Genomic DNA, 17,764 nt, shown 5'->3' with positions numbered 1-17,764 from the left:
TGCAAAGACAGAAACACAAGAAAAATAAAACACACACGGCACACACAAATGCCAGCATCCCAGGAAACAAACAAACCGGTTCACAATTCAGGGAAAAACTCAGCAGTCATTTCCTCTCTCCAACAGGGTACCCCACTTCAACACAAAACAAATTGGCTTATTCTGGAGGAAAAAGTTTCCTCCAGAAATGACTTACCCTACTGCATGGAACCCAGCGGCTCCCACGTATTGATTTCTTGCTCAAACTGCCAAGCTATGGGGCAGCTGGTGCTGCTTTGGGGAATTCTGAAGAGAAGATCCTCAGGACAAGTGGTTCCACAGCTGCTAGGCTTTACCCCCAAAATTCCCTAACAGGGGCAGGTTGACCAAGAGCAAGGAGGCTCCTAGTTGGCTTTGCCAAAATTGGTACTGCTCCCCTCACAATAGGCCAATAAATCCAGAGAGGAGTTGTTAGGGCAAAGTCAGCAGACCAAGAAGGTGGTGGACCAGTGTCTCAAAGAACCATTTTCTCCAGGTTATACTAAAAATGGAGAGAGAAAGTCCTGGTTCTGGGTCAGAGCCCGGAGGGGATGTGTTCATTTCTTCTTTCCCACAACCATTCACAGGTGAGCCTAGTCAGGAAGTTTCCCGTGAATTAAACAGGTATTTTGGCTTAGTGCTCAGTATCTGGGAGGCTATGACAACCCTCGACAGCATACTAAAAAGCAGAGACATCCCTTTGCTGACAAAAGTCCATCTAGTCAAAAATATGGCTTTTCCAGTAGTCATGTATGGATGTGAGATTTGGACCATAAAGAAGGTTGAGCACTGAAAAATTGATACTTTTGAACTGTGGTGTTGGAGAAGACTCTGGAGAGTCCCTTGGACTGCAAGGAGATAAAACTAGTCAGTCCTAAAGGACATGGATCTTGAATATTCACTGGAAGGACTGATGCTGAAGCTCCAATACTTTGGCCACTGATCCAAAGAGCTGACTCACTAGAAAAGACCTTGATGCTGGGAAAGACTGAGGGCAGGAGAAGGAGATGACAGAGGATGAGATGGTCAGATGGCATCACCAACTCAATAGCCATGAGTTTGAGCAATCTCTGGGAGACAGTGAAGGACAGGGAAGCCTGGCATGGAAAAGAGTCAGACACGACTGAGCGACCAAACAATCTGGGAGACAGGGTTCCCCGGGATGGGTCATTATGTATAAATTAAGGAACAACCTCAAACCCTGCCCAACCCCTAGAGCCCCCTCTTCAAATGGCCTAGCCCCCTCCTTCAGCCCACAGCGGTCCCCCAACTCCCAACACGTTCGTCTCCCAGTCACAGCCCCTGAGGCCCCTGTCCCCCCTTCAGAGAGACACACAGGTGAGGCCCCAGCACTGGATTTTATTGCCTCCCTGGCAGAGAAGAGACATCCTTTGGGCAGGTGCTGGGGGCAAGTTCAGGGCACTTGGGGGTGTGTTTCTCCGCTGCATGGGGTGAGGCTCAGACTTAGAGCTGGGGGGTTAGTGGAGGCCTTTGGAGGCTGAGCTTTATGTCGGGGGAACCTTGGTCTGGGCTGGGAGACTCTGCCAGTGAGAAAGGGGTGGTCCCTCATCTCATCATTTGGGCCTGTGAGCCCCTTTGGGGAGCTGGGAGGGGCTGCGGTGTCTCAGGGAGAGAAGTTGACCCAGTGGTGAGTCCGTGGAGCGCCAGGGGCAGGGGGACGCCGAGGGGTCGGTGTCTACCTCCTGCAGGGCTGGACAGGTGGGGCCCTGGCCGCTGGGGCGCCCCAGGTGACAAGGCGGCAGTGCGCACTCGGGGCTCAGAGCTCGTCGTGGTGCCGTGTTAGGTCCTCGCCGTAGTTGGTGGCCTGGCTGCCCACGAACATGTTCCAGTTGCCCAGGATCTCAGCCTTGCTCAGACGACCATCCTGAGGGGGTCAGAGGTCAGGGGACCGGCAATGGACCCACCTGGGAGGCTCCTCCCTGAAACTAAGGATGGCCTCCAGGTCTCCATCGCCCTTTCTCTGAGTCCCTGTCCCCCTCTTCTCCCTCCCCATCTCAAACTCTCTGTCCCCCTTCCTTTCTGCAAACAAGAACCCCAAAACCCCAGGCCCGCGTCTCGGTCGTTTCTGCGCATCCCCTGGCGCCCGCCCGCCGGCCCCCCGCCGCGCACCTTGTCCGTGTCGCTCTCGTGCAGTAGGTGGTTGGCCTCCACCAGGGGCTGGTCCTGGGCGGGGGGCAGCACCCAGTGGCCCACCTCACTCCCGTCCAGCTTCCCGTCCTTGTTCAGATCCCGGAAGTCCCGGAACTGCTCCCGCTCGGTCTGCACCCAGGCCGGCTCCTCCTCCCCGGGCTCCGCCGTGTACAGGTCAGCTGGGATGGGGGAGTCAGGGCGAGAGGGGGTGACATCAGGGGCGGGTCCCGAGACCGCCCAGCCTGGTTCTGACATTTCCGGATCCCTGGCCTTTCACTGTCCTTTGCCTCCATTTCCTCTTCTGTTTAAATCCGATTAGGAACAAACCTGATTTACAGGTGATCCCTTATGCATGCATGCTATGTGTGCTAAGTCGCTTCAGTCATATCCGACTCTTTGCAACCCCATGGACTGTAGCCCACCAGGCTCCTCTGTCCGCGGGGTTCTCCAGGCAAGAATACTGGAGTGGGTTGCCATTTCCTTCTCCAGGTGATCCCTATGCTACACGTGAAACTGACTTCACTGATGGATTGTTCATTTGATTGATTGAATCATCCATCCATTTGGTTGATATACCGGTGACACAAGAGTGTGCAGTGCCTGGCACATAGTAGGTACTCACAGGAAGGAGGAATGAGTGAAAATTTTTATAGGTGATCTTTTGAAGCTACACTCTGAACAGCTCACCACACCCAGAACATCCCTCAAGATTCTAGGAGCCCCTCGTTTGTGGCAATCATTTGTAAATGTTCACAAAACCCTTCACCTGCAAGGGCCCACAGATAGATCCGAAAGACATTACAAACAGCCAAATCTTTTTTTTATACCAGACACAAAGCCACCATAATTAGGACAGAATGCCTTCTTCTCCTTGGGGGCTGAACCAGGCAGCTGTCTGAGAGATGTCATCAAAGATGGAGCAGGCGGGGAAAAAAATAATGGAGCAGGTGCTGTGCACACAATTACCCAGTTAACCTTCAGGCTTCTCTTTTTTCCTGCCACATCTCACAGCTTGCGGGATCTTAGTTCCCCAACCATGAACTGAACCGGTGACCATGGCAGTGAAAGCGCTCAGTCCTAACCACTGTACCCCCAGAGAAGTCCCAGTCATCATTTCTTATGGGAAATGATGACCATAGTAACTGGAAGTTACATGGGGTTCTTTTTTTTTTTTTTTTTTTGAGTTGTGGTAAAAAGCACACAACCTAAGATTCACCATTAGTGACACTTAGCACATTCTCAGTGTGCGGGAGCCCCTCCCTCTAGTTCCAGAACATTTTCATTTCCCCAAAAGACACCTGTAGCCATTCGGCAGTTACTCCCTATTCCTCCCTCCCTCCAGCCCCCTGGAAACTGATTATCTGATTTCTATCGCTATGGATGTTCCTACTCTAGACATTTCAAATAAATGGGATCATGTACAATGTAGCCTTTTATGTCTGCTTCTTTTACTTGGCCTGATGTTCTCAAGGTTGATCCACATTGTTATATGGATGGTGCTTCATTCTTTTTTACAGCTGAACAATATTCCACGATCTGGCTGGATCCCCTCCTGTTTGCCCGTTCATCTATTGATGGGCCTTTGGATTGACTATGTATATAGCTCCTACATGGTAGGTGCTCTGTTATCTCCAAGATGAGGAAACTGAGGCACACAGTAGGTTCTTGAGACATGCTTTTCTGGTCTGGCACACAGAAGGAAGTCAATAAATGTTTCCTGGGCCTAGCACACAGTGGGTGTTTGATCAAGATTTGCTGGAGGGCTTTCCTGGTGACTCAGTGGTAAAGAATCCGCTCGCCAGTGCAGGAGTCACAGGTCTGAGCCCCGATTCGGGAAGATCCCATATGCCCAAAGGAAAGTAAGCCTGTGCACCGCAACTTCTGAGCTTGAGCTCTGGAGCCCTTGCGACGCAGTCAGTGAAGCCCCCACGCTGTACAGCCTGTGCTGGATAACAAGAGAAGCCACCACGATAGGAAGCTCGTGCACCACAACTAGAGAGGAGCCCCCACGCTCTGCACAACTAGAGAGAAGTCTACGCAGCCACGAAGAGCCGCCACAGCCAAAATTAAATAGATGAACACATAATTTTTTTTTAATGTCCCCAACCCAGCAAGTATACATCATCAGTAAATGTCCCCCAGGCCTGACCCACAATTGATGCTCAGTGAGTGTTTGGGTGAATGGATTCAGGCAGCCCCCACTTCAAAGGGTCTTTGCTCTAATGGCTGGTATGTATCGGCTGCTACCCGTGGCTGGGGAGAGGACAGGCGTCCTCGGGGGGAGAATCGGGTCCCACTCACCGATGTACTCCTCCACTTGCACGTAGCCATCTTTGTTCCTGTCCAGATCCTCCAGGGTTTCCTGGGGAGAAAGAGGCATCGGGGCTGAGAAAATGCAGAAACAAAGGGAAGCAGTCAAACAGGACAAAATAATAGTAGCTTGGTCATTAAGTTCTTCTTCAAGAGCTGTAGATAATATTCTGAGCCATAGAGACTTCCTTGGTGGTTGAGGGGCCAAGACTCTGCACTCTCAATGCAGGGGACCCGGGTTCGATCCCTGGTTGGGGAACTAGATCCCACATGCTACAACCAAGAGTTTGCATGAGGGTTTCCCTGGTGGCTCAGTGGTAAAGAATCTGTCTCTCTAGAGCCTGGGAGCTGAAACTATTGAGCCCAAGAGCCACAACTACTGAAGCTCACACACCCATGCTCCACAACAAGAGAAGACACTGCAATGAGAAGCCTGCTCACCACAACTAGACAGTAGGCCCTGCTCACTGCAACTAGAGAAAAGTCTACATAGCAATGAAGACCCAGCACAGTCAAATATAAAAATAATAAATTAATTTAAAAAAGAGTTTGCATGCCACAACTAAGGCCCAGCACAGCCTAATACATAAAAATAAATACTAAAAAATATTCTGAGCAAGATCCTTTGAGACGTCTTATGCAATAAAAATACTGAGACCCTCACCAGGTGGAAGAGGTGAAAGAAGTTAACTACCCCTAGCATGGGCAGGGGGACAGGGGAAATGTTTGGACTTTCCATTCAACTTTGCTATGAACCTAAAATGGCTCTAGAAATTAAAGTCTAGTGGAAAAAAAGAAAAGGGAGAAGGGGGGGGAAAAAAATCCCATCACTCTAGAATACAGACAGAATTAGCAAAAAAAAAAACCAAAACATAAAGTAATAGAAGATGGGGGGCAAGCAGAAATGGCCTCAGAGTGGATACTCCATGTCTAGGATTGGAATTTTCCTGGGATTCAGCCTGGATGGGGGCTCCTCTAAGGCACTTAAGGGGGTGGGTGATTTTCTAAAGGTAGGCTGGGTGCTTGGATCCCAAATGTGAGCACAGAAGGGGGGAAGCCAGGGACTTCCCTGGTGGCCCAGTGGCCAAGACTCCATGTTCCCAATGCAGGGGACATGCATTCAATCCCTGGTCGGGGAATGGGATCCCACGTGCCAAAACCAAGAATTTTCAGGACACAACTAAAGATCCCATGTGCCGCAACGAAGGTCCAGTGCAGCCAAATAAATAAGTATTAAGAAAAGAAAAGAACGGGAGAGGCCAGATTAGGAGAGATTAGACACTAGGGGGTGGAGGGTGGGCACTGAGGCCCCCAAGGTAAGTGCTGGGAGGCTAGTCTTGGCGTCAGAAGCCTAGGTCCCAGGAAGGGAGGCAGGGAGCGGGTTCCTCAGGCCCCACTCACAGCAATCACAATGTCCCGCATGTGAGGGAACTCCTCAGGGTGCAAGAAGGCCGTCAGCTCCTCCCGAGTGGCCACTGAGTCCCCATCCTGGTCAGCCACCCGGAAACGCCGCTCGTCCCGAGCCAGCATCTTCTTGTAGGTCTCTGCATCCTCCACGTCGTGAAATTCTTCACCTGGGGAAGGAGGGGTCTTGGTGGGCTGGGCTTTAAGATAGAGGGATCTAACTCGGGGGAGTCATGGCAGGAAGACCTCCACCGATTACTAATAAATAACAGTAGCTACCTGCAATGAGAGCTGATGATGTGCTAAGCTCTTTATCCACAAAACTGCAATTCATTCTCACAAGAAGTGAGTTATTTTGTTTGTCCTCACTTTATGAAGAAAACTGACTCTCAGAGAGAGGAAATCACTTGCCCAAGGTTATGCAGTCAGGAAGGATGGACTTTGAGTTGACATTGGCCCTCTGGGCCCTGAAGTCACACTCTGGAGCAGTTTACTGACTCAGCATGCTGGGAATCGAGGAAGGGAAGAGCTTTTTCAGCAAAGGAAACAACAGTATGTGCAGAGTGCAGAGGTTTGAAGAGCATGGTGAGTTCAGGGGGCCTGCAGAAGATCCATTTAGCTTGGACAGAAAATGTAGAAAAGCGAAAGTGGAAGGCTGGCTGAGGTGGGGCTGAGGGTGGTTGAGCCTGAGGACCCTGGGGAGCCATGGGAGTCTGTGAGCAGAGGAAGGTCAGGGTCAGCTCTGAGTGTGGAACGATCCCCCTGAGGTTATGTGAAGAACAGTCTGGAGGGGGAGGCTGGGGTGAGGGTTTAGGTGTCAGAGGATAAGAGCCGTGGTGGGGCAGAACGCTGGGGCCTGGTGGTGGAGAGGTGGGAATCCAGAGTCAGAGGCAGAAGAAATGGCTTTGGGGTTCTCAAGATGAAAAGTCAGAGGTCAAAGGTCAGGCTGATAGGGCTCGGGCGGTCAGATGTCCCTGGTCAAGAAACTGAGGTCCCCGGTGGATGTCAGAATGAGAAACCAGAGATCAGGGATTGGGGGTAGGCCCTGGTCAAGGATCAGAAGTCAAAGGTTAGGGATCTGGTTAACGTGGCTTGAGGTTCTCAGGATGAAGGTGTCACAAAGGTCCGGGTGACGGTGTGTGAGGGGACCAGGGGTCAGTTCTCGCCGCGTACCCGGCTCATAGTGGCCGTAGGTGGCGTTGCGCAGCTCCTCCCAACCCACACGCCCATCGCGGTCTGTGTCGTACGTGTTCCAGGCCGCGCTCACTGAGTCCCGTATGTGCCGCTGCTGCGTGTGTGCGATCCACGAGCGGAGCTCGGCCAGAGACACCCAGCCATCCCCGTCCCCGGCGCGGTCCATGCGGTCCACGATGCGCCTGCGAGCAGGAGCGGGCGCACGTCAGTCTCGGGCCCCGCCCACCCCGGGTCCCGCCTTCTAGACGCTCAGGACACAACCCCACAGAGGACTGAAAATGCTGTCCCCGCCGGCAAATCGGGGGGAGGAGCCTGTCAATCCTAGGACCACTCCCACCTTAGGGCTCCGCCCTCTCAACCCAGGCTCGGCTCCCAGAGGCGATAACCTCTTTACCGAAATGCAGAAGGCCTGTGGTTGGCGCTGCGCTCTACAACTCGCAGGCTTGGGGGAAGGACCTATGACAATCCAGGGTCCCACCCTCCACTTTGGCCCCACCTCTCAACCCTGCGCTTGTTCCATCTCTCACTTGAAAGAGCCGGGAGGGGAAGAAGGGCAGAAAGTCACACGGCGCCCATCGCCCGCAGATTCCCCGTCCCAAGGCTCACTCTGAACTTCGACTGCCACGGCAACATGCGGCCCCGACCGACCCCCGCTTCACGCCCCGCCCCCGTCGCTGGTTCCACCAATCTCCTGGCCCGATAGCCCCGGTAGTCCCGCCCCCTGCCCCGCCCCCTCCCTGGCCGCGCGCGTCTATCTCAGGCTGATATCCCTGCAGTCCCGAGGTATGCTGCGACTCTCCCCCTGCGCCTGGTTTTTCCTAGCCGTTATCAGGCTTTGCCCTATGACTATCACCACCAACACAGCGGGCTCGGCCTTCACCCACTCCTCTCCGAGCTCCAGCCTGATCCTGCACACCTCCCTGTCACATGTCAGGGCCCCTTTAGGCCACCCCACCTCATGCCCCTTCTCTCAGGCCACGCCTGTCGTTTCCCAGGTCCCATCCCTGGTAACGCCCCGTCATTGGTCTGTGTCCTCGTCCGACCGCTAATGGAGCCCTTCTTCCTGTCTCCATCCCAAAGCCCCTCGACCCAGTCCCCAGAATCCAATTTGAGATGGCCCTGGCCAGGTCGCTGACCCGTTCCTCCAGAGTTATGTTGTCTCTGCTCTGCTCCGGCTACCCTGAGATTCGAGCTGTGGTTAAGAGCTTGGACTCTAGAGCCAGACATTAAGGTTCAAATCCTGCCACCTCTTCTTGCTGGCTGTGTGACTCTGGGCAAGTCATATAACCTCTCTGTGCCTTAGTTTCCCCCTCTGTAAAATGGGAATAAATAATAGACCATACCTCACACTGTGGATGTTGGGATTAAATGAGTTAAGCCTGGTAAGCCCTTTGAACAGTGCTGGGCATTGTAGTAAGCGCGACCACAAAAGCGTTAGCTTACTTCATCTAACTCCATCCATGCACAATATTCCAGTCAGCATAGCTGACCACCACGGCTATCTCCACCCTGAATTGGGATACCCTGGTCTCTTATCTCCCGCCTGGAAGACTGTAGTGCCTTCCTCAACGGGCTCTCTGCTTCTTGCTCCCTATAGTCTGTTCCCTGCATGGCAACCAGAGGGATCCTGTTAAAACCTAAGTCGGCTCACCTTCTCCTTCAGAATCATTCCATAGCTCTCATCTCCCTGGGGCCCCAAAGACTCTGCACAACCTGATCCCTCTCTTCTCTCTGCCACTACCTCCTACTCTCTCCCTCTGCTCACTGGGCTCCAGTCACAATGACCTCTCTGGTTTTCAGATACACCAGGCACATCATTCCCGCTCCTGCCTCAGGACCTTTGCACTTACAGTTCCGTCTGCCGGGAATGCTATTCCCCCATATACCCACATGACTCAAATATCACCTTCTCATTGAGGGCTCTCCTAACCTCCCTCTTTAAAATTACAATCCTCCTCCCCCCTCCATCTCTCTCCTACCCCAGACGAGCTTGGCTTTCCTCTGGGGTGAGTTGGTCGAATTCCTTGGCCACTTCTCGTCCCAGAAAAGCCTCATGATCATATTGGAAGTTCCCGTGAGCATCATCATGAGGGGCTTCGCTCAGGGGGGCCGCGTGGTGCACCCTCCCCTGGCCATGAGGGCCAGCGTCAGGAGATGGCTTCGCCTGGGTTCCACGCCTGAGTAGCAACAGCAGCAGCAAAAGTGAGGGTGGCCACATCATCAGTCCCTGAGGAGTGGTGGAGGCTAGGAGTCAGAGTCACAGAGAAAAGGACAGAGGGGTGATGGGAGGATGGGGACGGGAGGAACCCAGGACAGGACACAGAGCTGGTAGCTGGCTGCAAAGTTTGGGCCACAAGAAGGGATAGGAAGGGGAAAGGAAGGCGGGATTCTCAGAGGTTAACCAGCTGTGGGGACCGAATCCTCCGAGGAAGTCCCAGAGGAGTCCTAGAGCCCCAGGAGGGTAGGATTCAAGCGGGAGACGTGGCGCACTTCCCACGCGTAGTTCAGGGCAGGGTCGTGGCCAGAAAGAAATCTTGCAGGTTCGCGGGCATCGCTTTCAGCCTGGTCCCTAATCCTGCACCCAAGCGGACCCAAACCGTCCTCCCTGGACAGGCCACCCGCCCCCGCCTCCCTTTACCGGGTCGGATAGCTTCACTTCGCTCTCTACGTTCCACCCTGCGTTCTCCAAAAAGATGCCTAATTTGGCGGCTCCCCAGTCAGGCCCCGCCTCCTGAAGTGCAGAGGCCCCGCCCCCCAGCCAACGAGCGTTCTTGAGGGCCTCGTGGGGCGGGGCCAAAGAGAGCAGGGCGGGCCGAGGGCGCCCCTCGCCACGTCCACAAAGGAAAGCGCGTCCCCGCGAGGCTCGGCCCTGCCCCTTCCCAGTGAAGGGGAAGTGGGCACTCCGGAGTGACACGGCCTGGGGAACTACAACTCCCGGCAGGCGTCGGGGCGCCCTGCCCGACCACCTCCAGTTGCTCTAGCTTCAAAAGCCTCACGGGAGATGTATTTTTATATCTTTCCCTTTGTCCGCAGGTTTTAGGAAAGGGAACCTAAGAGCCAGAGGAGGCTTTCCTTTCCCTCAAGGAGGGAACAACTCTTCCGCTACACCAAGAAGTTAGATCAGACTCCAGCCAAGGATTCCTCAAAATGCCTGGCACAAACATCCAGTAAATATTTGTGAAATTTATTCATTAAAAATACATGACTTGGTATATAAAATTGGCAAATTCCACTATGGCAACAAGTTAGCCTCAGGAGAGACTTGAAGCCCAAGGCTTACACCATTTATTCCCCCTCACAATTCCCTAAAAAAGTTGAAACGATGAGAACACAACGATTCGGGCCCAAACCCATGTTATATGTGGAGCTGGAAAAGAACCATATATATCGGGAGGGGGAACTGAGGCAGATCACAAGAGGAGAAGTCCAGAGGGAGGACATTGGGCTCCTTCCGGAGGCTCAAAAATACCAGGATTCCCGGAGGTCTCACAGCATGAAAAGGACCTGAGGACATTAGCTGGTTACAGCCAGGATGGGGGATGATCGGTAGTTGCTGGGAATGCATTTTTATCCTAAGATTCACCATCCTTGGACAGGCCGGGAGTGGGCAGGAGGGCCCCTACATCCTCGCCACGGAAAGAGATCCAAGGAGCTGAGAAAAGAGGGACAAGGGAGATCATTAGAATCTTTGAAATCCTCCAGGTCTCTGACTGCCCCTCGCCACGTGTGTGTGTGTTGTGTGTGGTGTGTGTTGTGTGTGTGTGTGTGTGGTGTGTGTGGTGTGTGTGTGGTATGTGTGTGCAGTGGGTGTGTGTGTGTGTGTGTGGTGTCTGTGGTGTGTGGTGTGTGTGTGGTGTGTGTGTGGTATGTGTGTGTGGTGTGTATGTGTGTGTGTGGTGTGTGGTGTGTGTGTGTGGTGTGTGTGTGTGGTGTGTGGTGTGTGTGTGGTATGTGTGTGCAGTGGGTGTGTGTGTGTGGGTGTGTGTGTGTGTGTGGTGTCTGTGGTGTGTGGTGTGTGTGTGGTGTGTGTGTGGTGTGTATGTGTGTGTGTGGTGTGTGTGTGTGGGGTGTGTGGTGTGTGTGTGTGGTATGTGTGTGCGGTGTGGTGTGTGTATGTGTGTGGTGTGTGTGTGTGTCTGTGTGTGGTATGTGTGTGTGATGTGTGTGTGGGGTGTGTGATGTGTGTGTGGTATGTGTGTGTGGTGTGTGATGTGTGTGTGTGGTGTGTGTGTGGTGTGTGATGTGTGTGTGTGGTATGTGTGTGTGGTGTGTGATGTGTGTGTGTGGTGTGTGATGTGTGTGTGTGGTATGTGTGTGTGGTGTGTGATGTGTGTGTGTGGTATGTGATGTGTGTGTGTGGTATGTGTGTGCAGTGTGTGTGTGGTGTGTGGATGTGTGTGGGGTGTGTGATGTGTGTGTGGGGTGTGTGATGTGTGTGTGGTATGTGTGTGTGGTGTGTGATGTGTGTGTGTGGTATGTGTGTGTGGTGTGTGATGTGTGTGTGTGGTGTGTGATGTGTGTGTGTGGTATGTGTGTGCAGTGTGTGTGTGGTGTGTGTATGTGTGTGTGTGTGTGTGTGTGGTATGTGTGTGTGATGTGTGTATGTGGTATGTGTGTGCGGTGTGTGGTGTGTGTGGTGTGTGTGTGTGTCTGTGTGTGTGTGCGCGGTGTGTGTGGGGTGTGTGTGTGCAGTGTGTGTGTGTGTCTTTGTGTATTTTTCAGTCTCTGTCCTACTCTGGATTTCTATCCCCCTGAGTCTTTCTCCCCTCCAGTTTTCTTTCTCCCCATCTCTCTGGGTCTCTGTCCTGCTCTGTCCCTGCAGGCATGAGTCTCCCTCTTCTGGAGGGGTCCCCACCCCTCTCTCTGAGGCACCTCCCTCTTTCTGCCCCACACCTGGCAGCCCCTTCCTCATCCTTCTCCACAGGAGAGCTCCTCCCGCAGCCACTGTCAGGAGCAGGAAGAAGCCGATGACGATTCCAACCACTGGCACCGAGGTCCTGGCTGGTGATTCTGCAGTCAGAGAATGTCGTGAGATATGTAAGGGACCCTCTGCCACGTCTGAGTCAGGACAGGGGGCTGGGGGTTCGCAGTCCCTCCCAACCCCAGCACCAGGATGTGGGGAGTGGGTGTGGATAAAGGGAAGGCCACTCCCAGGATGTTCTAGATCTAGAAAGCCCCCAGGTTGGATATAAGAACCAGCTGTAGCAAGAGGGGTCTCAGTCACTCTGATCAAGGGACCTGAGGCAGCAGAGTGGGTGGTGTTCCAACTCGGAGAGGAGGGGTGGCACAGAGCAGCAGAACACGACTCATAGAGGCCTGGCAGCGGCAGACAACGAGTGGTCAGACTCCCTGAAGACTAGCAGCAGCAGGACGGAAGGTGGTCAGACTTAGGGAGGACTTCCCATAGCGGTTAACGAGTGGCCAGAATCAATGAGGCCAGCAGCAGCAGGATGGAAGGCACTCAGACTTGGGGAGGCAAGCAACGCAGGACAAGAGGCTGTCAGGCTTTGGACGAACTGGCAGTGGTGGGGCAGAAAGCAGTCAGACTCAGGAAGGGTTGCTGCAGCAGAGGGAGAAAAGACAACAGGAAGTCGGGAGCACAGTTCCCCAGCGGGACCTCACTCACCCAGCTCCACCGTGAGGGGCTGGGCCAGCCCCGCGTGCTGCACCACGCAACGGTAGTGGTGCTCGTCGCCACTCTTGACTGTGAGTGATGACCAGGCGTAGAAGGAGCCGTCGCCGTTGGGGCCCATGTGTATCTCACCAGAGCCGGTGGCCAGCTCGTTCCGCAGGAAGCGCAGCTTCAGCTCAGGTGGGTAGAAGGAGAAGGCACTGCAGGTGAGCACAGACAGGCCGGGGCTGCCGGGGCGGGCCTTCAGGCGCATGGAGGGTGGCTCTGCAGACGGACAGGCAGACAGGCCTAAGCCCCAGGCGCAGGGGTGCACGGAGACGGACACAGGCCTCCATGCCTCCCCCCTACCCAGCAGGCCCCACCGCGTGCCTCGCGCTGCTCTGTGCTGTGACTCTTTGCCACCCCATGGACTGTAGCCCACCAGGCTCCTCTGTCCATGGGACTCTCCATGCAAGAATACTGGAGCGAGTTGCCATTTCCTACTCCAGGGGATCTTCCGGACCCAGGGATCGAACCTGCGTCTCTTGCGTCTCCTACGTTGGCAGGTGGATTCTTTACTACTGTGCCACCTGGGAAGCCCCCATACTACACCTGATCGTGCCCTATGCTGTCCTGAGCCTAGAGAACATAACGATAAAGGGGGAAAGGCCTTCTTAGGGGCCCTGATATCCTGCCCACCATGAGGGTATCCATCTCTCTTCCAGTCCTTCCTACAATGACACATACACGCATTTACCATGGGATGTGCCAGGCACTCTTCCAGGCACTAGAGATACAGCAGTGAACAAGACAGACAAAAGTCCCTGTCCTCATGGGGCTTGTGTTCTAATGAGAGGAGTGTGTTAGTAGCTCAGTCATGTCCAACTCTCTGTGACTCCATGGACTCCATAGCCCATCAGGCTCATCTGTCCATGGGACTCTCCAGGCAAGAATACCAGAGTAAGTAGCCACTCCCTTCCCCAGGGGATCTTCCCAACCCAGGCATAGAACCCAGGTCTCCTGCATTACAGGCAGATTCTCTACCACCAGATTCTCTGAGCTACCAGAGAGATGAATATTTGTGTATATGTACATGAAAGGGAGGACTTCGCTGGTGGTCCAGTGATTAAGAATTTGCCTTCCAATGCAGGAGACCTGGGTTGGATCCCTGCTCGGGGAACTAAGATCCAACGTGCTGCAGGACAACTAAGCCTGAGCTCTGCAACTACCGAGCCCACGCCCTCAATTAGACAGAAGCCTACCCGCCAAAATGAAGACCCCGAGCACCACAAGGGAAGATCCTGCATGCCACACTAAGGCCAGACACAGCTGAAGATGACTATTTTAAAAATAAACAAATGAAAGGGAAACAGGCTATGAAAGTGTGGTGAGGGAAAATAAGACAGGCCCTGCAGTCATTCAATAGATAGTGAGAGGATATGAACAATTTCAAGCCAGCACGCTTGAAATTTAAATGAACTTGACAAATTCCTGAGAGACACAACATTCCCAGACAGACACAAGAAGAAATTTTACAATTGAGTAGTGGTCCTATAACTATTTAAAAATTGTAATCCATAATATAAAACTTCTTGACAAATAAATTCCATGTTCAGGGACTTTGCTAGTGGCCAGTGGTTAAGACTCTGTGCTTCCAAGGCAGGGGGCACCGGTTTGATCCCTGAGTAGCACAGCCAAAAAAAAAAAAAAAAAAAAATTGAGCCATGTACTTTTTTATTGCCACACTGTGTGGCATGTGGGTCTGGTTCCCTGACCACGGATCAAACCCTTGTCTCCTGCATTGGGAACTCAGAGTCTTCACCACTGAACCACCAGCAAAGTCCCTGAGCAGTGGACTTTAAATAGGTAAGTCACACCTCAAGAAAAAAAAACAAAAGATGAAAGATGCTATAATGAATGAATGGACAAAAAAACAGTGGCATGGGAGACAATAATGGGGGTGCGATTGGGGGGACACCCTTTAGCTAGGGAGGGCCCTACTGAAGAGCGGACATTCAAACTTCTAGCACGAGAAGGACCCAGTCCTGGCTGGAGCCCAGGGAAGAGAATCAAAAGCAAAGGGAACACTGGGGACTACTCTGGTGGTCCAGAGAGTAAGAATCCACCTTGAAATGCAGGGGACAGGGGTTCGATCCCTGCTCGGGGAACTAAGATCCCACATGCTGCAAGGCAACTGAGTCTGGGCACCACAGCTAGAGAGAAGCGTGCAGTGCTGCCTCAAGGAAGATGTGACACAGCCAAAGTACATTAATTAATTAATCAAAAAAAAAAAAAAAAAAGGCAGAGGGAACAGCTGGTGCAAAGGCCCTGAGGGAGGAAAGAACCTGACATATTGGAGGAAAGGGAGAAGTCCAGTGTCACTGGGGGCATTGTGAAATTACAGCGGTGGAAAGCAGCCAGACCATGCAGGGCTTGCAGGCCTCAGAGTAGAGTTTGGATTTTCATCCAGGATTAGCAGGAATCTGTGGTCTGATTTTAAGCATGGGTGGGATGGGAGTTCATTTATGTCTTTAAACAGTTCATCTGACTCCTGGGTGGAGGAGAGTCTGAACTGGGGGCTGAGATAGAAGCTGGAAACTCAATGTTGGAGAGGCTGAGGACAAAAGAGCTCTAAACTACAACCCTTGAATTCCCTAGACATGCCTGTAATTATAGCTCAGAGTGACACGTGCTGTATGGAATGGAGGTCACATAAGGTCCTGTGGGCGTCTGAAGGAGCCGAGAAAAAACCTCAGGGCCAGAGTGGAACCTGACACCAGTGGCCTCTGGCACTAGTGAAACTGGCAATGGTGGAGAAATGGGAGGGCTGGGGAGAGCTCAAGGGGCCCTGGGTGACTGCATCTGGCCGAGTGGGGCAGGTGGAGACAGGCGAGGGGCAGAGGCCATGCCACGTGGGATCATAATGCCCGGCCGAGGGGCCTGAGCCATGCCCCGACGGCTCTGAGAGCCACGGGAGGGCTGTGTGCAGGAGAGGGGCTGGGGACCGCTGGGGGTGGAGGACGACCCTCAGAGATGTGATTGTGGGAGAGCAGGGTGGACTGGAGGCAGGGAGGCCGACGGGGAGAGGCTGGGGAAGAGGATGGGACCGTGGGAATGGAGGGGGCCTGCGCTGATCAGGGGGTCGCTCACCCTTCCACTCCAGGTTGCCTCGGCCCCTCTCCAGATGCCCCAGCAGCCGATGCGGGCAGGAGTAGAGGAGGAAGGTCTTCTCCTTGTTGACCGCCTCGGGCTGCTGTGTCCACTTGATACTGACGGTCCGGGACTCAGGCCAGTCACCATCCCAGATGCCCAGCTTGGGGTCAAACATCATGAACTCCTCGCCGTTCAGGGCAAACTTGGCCACCGGCACCGATACATTGTCAGGGCCCAACTCGCAGCCCAACAGGCCCTGCATGGTGAAGGGGCCTGGGGTGCCCACACAAGGATGAGCCGGACCCAGGAGCAGGGTCCGGCCATCCGCTCCTCCCTCAGACCCGGGATCCAGGCTCCCAGCCCAGGAAGCCCCCGTCTCACCTTCGCCTAGAGCTTGGAGCGCTTGGAGGAAGAGCGTCTGCTGGTTTCGCAGGTCGGTGGTCTCTTTCTCCCAGTACCAGGACACCTGGCTTTCCCAGACCCACGCGCCGCAGGGCTCAGCCTGCCCTCGCAGGTTATTGTAGCTCAGGTACTGCTGGGGCCCCAGCCAGCCCGAAACCCAGAAAGCAGGGGTCCCCGCGGCGGGGGCCGACACGGCGGTGAAGTGGTACTGCAGCGAGCGATAGTTCTCTGCCGGCGAAGAGAGCAGTCGTGGCAGGGGACCTAGATGGCACAGACACCCCGGGAAAGAAAACACCCCCACCCCAGACAGAGGGGCCAGACCCTGGCGGGGTTGGGGGTGGAGGGGGGAAGGCCAGGCCCAGAGAGGGGACTAGAGTCCCAGGAAGAAGGGGACAGGTGTTTTCCAGACAGACCGCCAGAGGGAGAAAAGATCATGGGAAACCAGACGAAATGCGGCCGAGAAGGAAGTCCCCCGGCTCGAGCGGGGGACCTCGGATTTCGCTCATTTCCCGGAGGCTGGCACCTCCCTCGTGCCCGGCAGCCCCTGGAAGCCCCCGGCAGCCCCTCACCTGCTCTCAGCGCCCCAGGCAGGAGGACGAGCAGCAGACCGAGCCCCCAGGGCTGAGGCCGGGGAAGCCGCATCCTGAGTGGGAGAACTGGGGCGGGAGGGGGCGCGTGACTCCTCCGGACCCCCGGCCCGCCCCTCCCACCCGCCGTCCCTCCCGCAGCTCTGGCCCGGCCCGGCCCGGCGCGGCTCGGCTCGGCCCGGCCACCCCGCGCGCCGGTGGCTGCAGGTGGAGGAGCTCGATCCCGAGGGGGAGGATGACAACAAGGCCCTCCTCCTCGATGAACTTTCACCCACTAATTTGATCCGCGCTGGTTAATTAGTTACAGAGCTTGGATAGGCTGAGATTCCTGGCTCAGACTTCGGCCCCGCCTCCTCCTCCTCCTCCCCCGCCTCCTCCTGCCTCTGACCCGAGAGACCCGTCCCCTCCTCCCTCGGACCCCAAAGTCCAGATCGCCGGCTCCCTCGTCCCTGAGACCCGGAGGTCCTGCGCCCGGCCCTCTCCTCCCTCGGTTTGGGGGCCCCAGCTCTGGACTCACTGGCAGCCGCGATCCCTTCCCTCTGCGGCCCCAGCTGGCTCCCGTGACTGGAGACCCCAGTTCCTCTCTCACATCCTGTCCAGAGACGACGGCTCCTCGACTCCAGGAATATCCAACCCCGCCCTACAGCTCTAGGGCACACCCCGGGCCCGGGGCCCGGGCTGGCTGAGTGTCCGTCTCTGCCTCTCTCCAGAAACTTTTGTCTTTTTTTTTTGTTGTTGTTTCTCTCTTGTGCTGTTGCTTCCTGATTTTCTTGAGAATGTCAGCCATTCAGCAAATTCATGACAAAGTTGGGAATCAGTATTATCCGAGTGCCAAATTGGGACGTCTGTGTGGGTCCCCTCCTTACCTCCTTGTCCGCCCCCCACCCCAACAAAGTCACTAACGCCTGCGGTGATAAAAATCCTCCAGCTTCCA

The 17,764-nt window shown here is 54.6% G+C and overlaps 2 protein-coding genes and 1 non-coding gene across 3 annotated transcripts; 1 reads left to right on the top strand and 2 right to left on the bottom strand.

The window, feature by feature from the left end:
• Positions 1-1,364: 1,364 nt before the first annotated feature.
• RCN3 (reticulocalbin 3) lies at positions 1,365-9,808 on the bottom strand. Its single transcript, XM_065926506.1, has 7 exons — positions 9,716-9,808; positions 9,057-9,304; positions 7,057-7,259; positions 5,881-6,053; positions 4,471-4,531; positions 2,149-2,348; positions 1,365-1,903 (listed from the first exon to the last, which is right to left on the bottom strand). Exons 2-7 carry the CDS (start codon positions 9,296-9,298, stop codon positions 1,796-1,798), a joined length of 987 nt encoding a protein of 328 aa, XP_065782578.1. The 5' UTR covers positions 9,299-9,304; positions 9,716-9,808; the 3' UTR covers positions 1,365-1,795.
• Positions 4,666-4,738, top strand: TRNAE-CUC (transfer RNA glutamic acid (anticodon CUC)). The gene has a single exon. It is a non-coding gene; the product is annotated as a tRNA-Glu (tRNA).
• Positions 9,809-10,240: 432 nt separating the features above from the next.
• On the bottom strand, positions 10,241-17,501 carry FCGRT (Fc gamma receptor and transporter). Its single transcript, XM_065926505.1, has 7 exons — positions 17,348-17,501; positions 16,813-16,899; positions 16,223-16,471; positions 15,839-16,114; positions 12,704-12,973; positions 11,971-12,087; positions 10,241-10,729 (listed from the first exon to the last, which is right to left on the bottom strand). Exons 2-7 carry the CDS (start codon positions 16,883-16,885, stop codon positions 10,650-10,652), a joined length of 1,065 nt encoding a protein of 354 aa, XP_065782577.1. The 5' UTR covers positions 16,886-16,899; positions 17,348-17,501; the 3' UTR covers positions 10,241-10,649.
• Positions 17,502-17,764: the final 263 nt, after the last annotated feature.

Source organism: Muntiacus reevesi, chromosome 2 (genome assembly GCF_963930625.1).
Source record: "Muntiacus reevesi chromosome 2, mMunRee1.1, whole genome shotgun sequence".
Lineage (NCBI taxonomy): Eukaryota > Metazoa > Chordata > Mammalia > Artiodactyla > Cervidae > Muntiacus > Muntiacus reevesi.
Note: the sequence above shows the minus strand (reverse complement) of the source record. Positions and strands in the feature narration are given on the sequence as shown.

Coding starts and splice junctions, on each gene's coding strand:
- RCN3 (XM_065926506.1), bottom strand. CDS start 9,298: ATGATGTGGCCACCCTCACTTTTGCTGCTGCTGTTGCTACTCAGGCGT. Junction 4,532..5,880: donor TGCGGGACATTGTGATTGCT/GTGAGTGGGGCC, acceptor CTTTCTCCCCAG/GAAACCCTGGAGGATCTGGA. Junction 1,904..2,148: donor ACGAGAGCGACACGGACAAG/GTGCGCGGCGGG, acceptor TGACCCCCTCAG/GATGGTCGTCTGAGCAAGGC.
- FCGRT (XM_065926505.1), bottom strand. CDS start 16,885: ATGCGGCTTCCCCGGCCTCAGCCCTGGGGGCTCGGTCTGCTGCTCGTC. Junction 12,088..12,703: donor GCCCCTCACGGTGGAGCTGG/GTGAGTGAGGTC, acceptor CTCTGACTGCAG/AATCACCAGCCAGGACCTCG. Junction 10,730..11,970: donor GATGAGGAAGGGGCTGCCAG/GTGTGGGGCAGA, acceptor CTCTTTTCTCAG/CTCCTTGGATCTCTTTCCGT.